General features: G+C 54.0%; 1 protein-coding gene across 1 annotated transcript in view; it reads right to left on the reverse strand.

The window, feature by feature from the left end:
- Nucleotides 1–7,374, reverse strand: part of PPL (periplakin) — a 47,960-nt gene extending 40,586 nt beyond the window's left edge. Inside the window, exon 1 of the mRNA XM_075899226.1 lies at nt 7,145–7,374. Coding sequence (XP_075755341.1) covers nt 7,145–7,206 — 62 coding nt within the window. The 5' untranslated portion in view covers nt 7,207–7,374. The remainder of the gene's footprint in view (nt 1–7,144) is intronic.
- Nucleotides 7,375–7,401: the final 27 nt, after the last annotated feature.

A 7,401-nucleotide genomic window follows, 5' to 3' on the forward strand; every position in this document is an offset into this window, starting at 1 on the left:
TTGGCCGTCATGGCTTCCCAGGACTTGATGCTGCTCCCGTCTTCCCAGGGAGCTGCCCCGTTGGAGCGTCCCAGCGACGAGAGGGAGCCCTCCTGAGCCATGTCAGCGTAGAGCCGGTGCGCTGTGAAACGCGATGACGGGCAGCGGCATCTTTCTTGGTTTGGGAGGGACTCCCATCATGCAGCTTCCTCTGCAGCGAGGTGTGAGGTACCTGGGCTTGCTTCCCCCGGTGCGGTCGGGAGGCAGAACTCGCCACACCTCCAGGAACTTCACATGGCCTAGCAGTGCTTTCTTGGAACAGGTCAGCTCTGTGCCCAGAGCTTGAGTCATCCCATGGTGGCCCTGGCTGGGACTTACTGAAACGCTCATCTGTCCCCTTTGCTTCTGAGCGTCTTCGTTATGGTTCCTGACGCCCCTTCGCTGATCCCTTAGCTTCCTCCTCTGCAGTTCCATTGCCACGGTGAAGGCCCTAGTGTTACGGGGCACGTAGGCTGATGTGTGCGATCCACGCTAGGCCGCTCACAACTCCTCGGGGTCCTCTGCACTGTAGGAAGCTGCAGCTTCCACTCATCGTTAGCCAGGGCACAGTGGGCTATTGGCCTCCCGTGTCTGACTTCAGGCCCGATTCTCTTCTCACGCTGGGAGTAACTCGCCATGAAATCCCCCTGGCGGAACGGGAGCATCTGTGAGGGCAGAATCTGCCCCTCTCTGGTGAATCTCTCAGTACTAAGTAGCTGGGGTTCTGCTCTAGCTCCGCATGGCTTTGTTCTCTGTTCAGGCGACAGGATTTCACCGTCAAGACATCCAGGCTCAATGCATCGGCATGAGCCCCATGCACAAGCGTAACACGTTTGTCCTGACAGATGTTTCTGAGGAGGCTTCACTGCCTCGGATAAAAGCCTCTCTCCAGCTGGCTAAACTCTGCACTGACTCACACCCCACGCCAAGCCACTGGGGCCAGATACTCCTCTCACTTGCACCAGTGTGATACTGGTGGAACACAGCTGGTTGAACTGGAGTGACTCCTGACTTACACCACACGTGTGAGAGAGAAAAGACTTCATTTCAGTGGCTGCGGGCTGCTCCGACCAGGCTAGGCTGAGCCTGCCCAGGTGGGTCTCCAGTTAACCGGTTACCCCTTTACATCACTATAGGCCAGTGCATGTGAGTGTCCCTGTGAGACTGAACCAGCCTTCTCCCACCCCAGCTGCAGCGCCTGGCTCTTGGCCTCAAGCTGCAAGAGTGTGGTGGTCCCTGAGGTCAGCCCAGAGGCAGGTTAGCACTCCAGGAGGTGCCCCGTTGCCAGCGGCTCACTCTTCTGGCTAGTTGTTCTCCAGAGGAGGAGCTCAGACAGGTCCTGGTTATTTATTGAAACCCTGTTTAGTTATTTATTACTCGTGTTACTGTCATGCCTAGAAGCCTCAGTCAGTAGCTTACTGCCTAGTACTGGGATGGCGGTTCTATTCCTACCCCTGCTGTTGGCCTGCTGGGTGACTTAGAGGAAGTCACCGTGGTGCACTGTACCTCAGTTTCCCCATCTGTAAAATGGGACTAGTGACCCTGAGTTCCTTTTGTAAAATGCTCAGAAGAGTTACTCCGCATGTACACCAGGGTCACTGAAATGAGAGTTAGGCCCAGAGCCTTAGACAGGCCTGGGAGTCAGGGAGGCCTAGATGCTGGGTGGTTGTTTTTTTCATTCTAATAGTGATTCCTATTGTGTCCCTGAGCAAGTCGCTTAACCTGTTCTCCCAGAGGTTTCCCCACATCTGTCATGGGGCTGGATGTTTCCCCATCTTGGAAGTGTTCTGAGGATGGATGTTATCACTTGTTACCTATATGTACTAAAATAGTGCTTGGTCCACACTACAGCCTGACAACTGTAGCAGGAAGACACAATTGACAGTCTAGCACCTGCTCAGAGCATGTGTTCCAGACTGCTGTACAGGCAGAGTACTGTGTCTGATGTGACTGCATGGTCACAGGATTCCCTTGGTTTTTAAACTTGGGGAATTATTTTCAGAATCACAGGTTTCATTTAAAAAATAGTGCCTCCCTTTCTGCATGTGAAGGTAACCATCTGAGTGTAAAGCAATGCACTGACATCTACTTGAGTCTGCAGCCAGCCTGAAAGAATAAGTCATAGCAAGGGAATTACCTTGTTAACTCTGGAACCTAATGACAACTGTTGAAATGTCAGTATTATTTAGCAGGCTCATTAAACTAAATGAGTATTACTGTCGCATTGAGCAGCAGTTATTGGGATGGGGTGCAGCAGGCAGCTAGCTGATCTCCAAATTGGCCAGAGCGGGGAGAGAGAAATTCAAACTCCCCCTTCTCAAAAGCTATAACTTCCTCCCAGGAGTCAAATTCCTTGCTTTCTGGGGCTCAGAATCCCCAACTGTCCCCTTTCCTCCTTGCCAAAATGTCCAACTCCTCCCACACAGCGACTTGTCGCATGCAGTTGTGTCTTAGCACATCAACTGTGGCACAGAGGAAAATGAATTAAATACCAAAATAAAGGGCACGGGATACTGCTTTAGTTGTGCAGGGCAGAGGAGGTAGAAGGGGCGGGGGAGGGGTCTCTTCCAGCAGGCTAGTGTGCCAGCACAGTACACAGGGCCTTTCATAAAGATAAGATCAAGCGGGCAAAAGGTTTGAGCCAATGCCCAGTGTAGTCAATGGGAGTCTTTCTCATAACGTGGGAGAATGTTGGATGGCACTCTACATCCTGTCTCGTACAGGCCTGCAGCGCCATTGATTTCCATAGGGCCACCCCTGCACCAGAGCGAGCACCACCAGCCCCTCTCTGCTTTCCCTTCATTTTTTGATCACGAAAAACCCGGCTTTGAGCCACAAACGGGTCTTGTGTGCGCCCCACAGCGGCAGGGGCCCTGCGTCAGACCTCGGAGCGCCGCGGCGCTGGGTGCTAGGTATGGCGCAGGAGGGCCGGCCCCCTCGGAGAGCCGGGCGTCTTCCGGAACGTGGCGCAATTTAAAATCGTGCGCTGCTGGAGAGCAACGCGCAAACCCCTCCCCCACGCCGCCACCTGAGGGGGGCAGAGCAGGGCTGAGGTACCATGAGGGGACCACCTCACCTGAGGAGGCGGGTTTGGCCCTTGAGAGCTCATGATTCTGTCTATCTATCTATCTGTCTGTCTATCCCCATATACCCCCTCTATCTGTCTGTGTGTCTGTCTATGTGTCTATCTATCTATCTGTCTGTCTATCCCCATATACTATCTGTCTGTGTGTCTGTCTGTGTGTCTATCTATCTATCTGTCTGTCTATCCCCATATACTATCTGTCTGTGTGTCTGTCTATGTGTCTGTCTATCTATTTTTGTTAGTCTCCAAGGTGCCACAAGCCTAACCATCGTTGTTTTGATGAGCCCTTGTCATACCTGGTTACTGGGCATGGCAGAGCTGGATGCTGGCATAACTTCCCTGGCCCGCTCTAGGACCGCGCCTTAACCCTCACCCAACCAACCAGGCATCCCTGTCTGTGGAGGGAGCCAGTCCGTGCTGCCCCTCCCCGTTGCGAGGTTGGTTAAAATCGTGAGCTTTTTAAACAGCGTCTTTTTCGTCCGGTTCTGGGTCTCTAGGGCACAGTTCAAGCCTCTCTCCACAACCATGATGGCTAAATGTGCTCAGCAGGACCCGGGGGCTGACGAGGGTTCGTTTGTGCCCTTTGAGATCAAAGCTGAGGGGATGTTAGCAGGAACCCCCCTGGGGAGGCTGGTGCTAAAACCTGTGTCCCATCCCCCGAGCCCGGGCCGTTTAGCCTCACCCAGGCATCCTTCAGCCAGGCCCTCCCCGCCCACTGGCCTCCAGCAGAGGAGAGGGTGCTCCCAGGTGGCGCATGCTTGAGCCCTCTGTTCAGCCACCCGCCTAGGCCGAACGCTCGAGGGACCACGTTGGCAGGGCCGAATGTCTCCATTGGCCGTGCCTGGCTCACATTTGCGATGGCTGTGGAGTCTGGCTTGTTCTCTGGCCTGAATGCTAAGAGCAGGTCGGACAAACACCTGTCAGGGCTGATCTGGATCAGGGCTACTCAACATGTGGCCCGTGAGCCACCTGCGGCCTGCTTGTTTGCAGCCCGTGGTACGGTTTGGGTTTACGAAGGGGTCAACATGCAGCCCGTGGGCGGGATCCGTTGAGCATGGCCTCCATTTTGCGTGGAGGAACACTGGACCTTCATTGGCCCCTGTTCCCCTTCAGCCTTCTGGGGCTTGAATACATTTGCTTGCTTATAATCTGAGATCTATAAAACGGGGGACAAGCCTGAAGTCTTTATGGAGGCTTAGAATCTAGCCTCTGTCATAGTCTGTACTTGGCAAGAGAACTTAACTGCTGCATGCTGCACCACTACTGAGCTAACAGCACAGACTTTGCCCAGTGTAGGGTTAATTTCAATAGAAAAGGAAAAATGTCACCTTGCCTTCCTCAACCTTAGAAGTAGCAATCAGCCTACGAAAGCCCCAGAGGAATTTAACGGCCATTGTTGATTAGCTCACAGACCCTGAGCTCTAGTATCCTGGCATCCCCAGAACAACACACTTTCTCCAAGTCCATCTCCTGTCCCTTCCACTCAGGCAGGTCCACTTCTCTCCTTGAGATCCTCTCCACTTGGCCTATGCTGCTCTTCATGCCGGCACACCCCAATCGTCAGCGGCTGGGATGGAACCCGGGACCACTGGAGCTTAGTGGATTCTGGCGCTCCACTAAGGTTGTGGAGCAGACTCTGTCTTCTCTCTGGGAGTGGACTCAGTGCCACTAAATGGGACTGTGTGCCCCACCCAGCCAGTGTGTCTGGGTTACAGGTCCATCATCAATTCAGGAGAAAAATAAAACCAGCAGAGAGAGGTTGTGCTTCATTTACATTTCCAAAGCTGCATCAGCTAATCTCTGCTGCTGCCTTTCACTTGAGCACAAAGCAAGGGCTTACTTTCTCAGTGCCATTTCCACACACGTTTGGGGACCCCCAGTTCAGCTATGTGGTTCTTTCCATCTCTGATTACCCGCATGTGTAGGCAAATCGGGATCACGAGAGGTGCAAGTACTCTGTTTGCACCTGCAATTCATGTTTGCTGGTGTAACACCCCCCCCCCCATGCCTGTTGGAAATATTAACCCCTCGCACTCCATTTTCTTGCTTGACTCTGTCTTGATTCCTTTTATATTATATTATATTAATTAATATTATAACTTAGCACCTGGTGAGCCATGGCCTTTAGGTACCTCCGGGGGTGAGGTGTAACTCATGCAGCCAAGAATGCGTTTTCCAGCTGGTTCCTTCCCATTCCTCTTGAAGTGGGTGTGTTTGAGTTAATGAACGAGGCTGAGTATAACACAAACACAGAGGGCTGTTCCAAGTCTCCACCCTAGATGCCTCTCCAGAACAGACCCTTTAAAAAAGCAACCCACCCATGCAGACGCCGCGCTTGCTGGACCTCACCAGCGTTCCATAAAAGGAGGGTATCAGGGGAACCCTTAACAATTCCAAGAACAGTCACTTTTCTGAACACAGCAAAAGAGTTTCCACTCAGCTTTGCCGAGGAATCGGGCCAACTTCACTTTCAGTTTACTCGGGGGGTTTGTAACCAAGAATGGCATCTGCCGAATGCGTGGAAACTCTGAGCGTGCCCAGGGATGCAGGTGGTGGGGGGAGAAAAGAGGCTCCCCTGAGCTCCTGGAGGAGCAGGAGGTCGGAGAGAGAATGTAAGGAGAAAGGAGAGTGAGCGTTGTTAGCAAAGAGGGGGACAGTGAGGGAGGAGAAAGTCCTGGAGGTGGGAGCAGAAGGTGGGGCTGATTGTGGAGAGTGTCAGGCATCCTGCAACAGGGAATGTTGGGTGGGGGATCCTAGTTGGGGAAGGAGTAATAGAGCGGAGGTGGGGTTAAGTCCTGGCAGATGTCATTCATCTGTTGCCCCAAAATCAACATTCCGAAAGAGGCTTGCCCTGCGGTAGAGGGCCTGATCATCACAGGGGATGGGATAAACTCTGGACCTGCTGGGAATCCCGGCACGTGGGCTGAGAAACTCCCCCAAAGGAGACTGGGAAAGATTAGCTAACAAGACCTCACGGAGGAAAGAGCCTCAGATCCAGTCCAGCAAGCTGGTGTGGCTGGGGCTTTGTGCCATCTGTTCTCCTGAAGAAACCGTCTCCATCACTAGCCCAGCTGGGCCCATCCCTGGGTGGCAGCAACAGGTTGGCTCTCTACCCTTGCTGGCCCTTAGCACTCCTATTGGACAATCACCTGCCCCATAGTGACTGGATGCCCCCTCCACAGGCCTGTTTACCACAGGGTCCCAGTACGTCCTAACAGACACAGTTCATTGCTAATAGATGCTGCTAGTCAGGCGCATTGCCAAGGGCTTAGGGTCTGATCCCTTCAGCTCCTATTGAAATCAATGGGAGCTTGAAGGCACTCAGCCCCTCTCAGGATTGGGCCCTCAAAACTTCCCTCTGGGGACCACCTCACATTTGCAGCACTTGCCCCGGTAGCCCCGTGCAGCGTTCGACCGGCCCTGCCTCTTGATTTCCCTCGCCCGCTGGCCAGAGCTGGCCCAGCGCCCCGGTGGGCGTCTCCCTTTGGCTCTGGTCCCCTGTGCATGGAATACATTAATGCTTGTTTATCAAATCAGCGGGGCTTGCTGTGTAAATGAGGACGCATCGAGACATGTTCTGCTGCCTTGGCGTTTGCCCTGTGGAGGGGGAGTAAATAAGGCGCATAGCAGCGCTGCGCGGAGGAAGGGGACGGGGAGGCCGAGCCGTGCGGCCGCTCCCCGGAGAGATTACACTCTGGAATGTGCCAACAACCCCGACCTGCACAATTTTTCAAAGCCAGGAAGCCAAAGGAAACAGCAGCACCCGTTCGCCTGTCCTAGCCCGGTGCAGCCTCCGGAAAGCTGCTTGCTCGCTGCTGCGTGCCTGTGTCCTTGGCACCTCTCATGTCCTGCTAGCACCTGTCTCCGGCCTCTACTCTGACGCCTGACAACAGAGTGGCTCTGTTCTGCTTTCTCCAAGGATCCCTTTGCTCCTTGTTTCTCTGCCACTTAGGAATGTGTGGTTACCCAGCTCTGGGAGAGCCTGAGTCTTGCAGGCTGGCAATGCCAAGAGCCCCGTAGGAAGGAAGCCGGAGTACTCACCTCTTCTTCTGCACCGTGGGGCTGTATTTCCCTTTATTTCTTTTCCTGAAGAGAGAGTTCATGGTGATTTCCCTGGTGCTAGCAGCTGCCTGAATGCAAAGGGCTGGCTGCCAGCTGGCGAAAGGAGGCTGCTGCTAGATCCTGCAGGTACAGTGCTCGTCTGGGGAAGGAAGGGACAGGGAAACCGGCAGCCGCCTCCAGCCCTGCTCTCTGTGCCTGCTCCAGGGGTGTGAGTTCTCCCACTGAGCGGGGTAGGG

This window comes from Pelodiscus sinensis, chromosome 16 (genome assembly GCF_049634645.1).
Source record: "Pelodiscus sinensis isolate JC-2024 chromosome 16, ASM4963464v1, whole genome shotgun sequence".
NCBI classification, from domain to species: Eukaryota; Metazoa; Chordata; order Testudines; family Trionychidae; genus Pelodiscus; species Pelodiscus sinensis.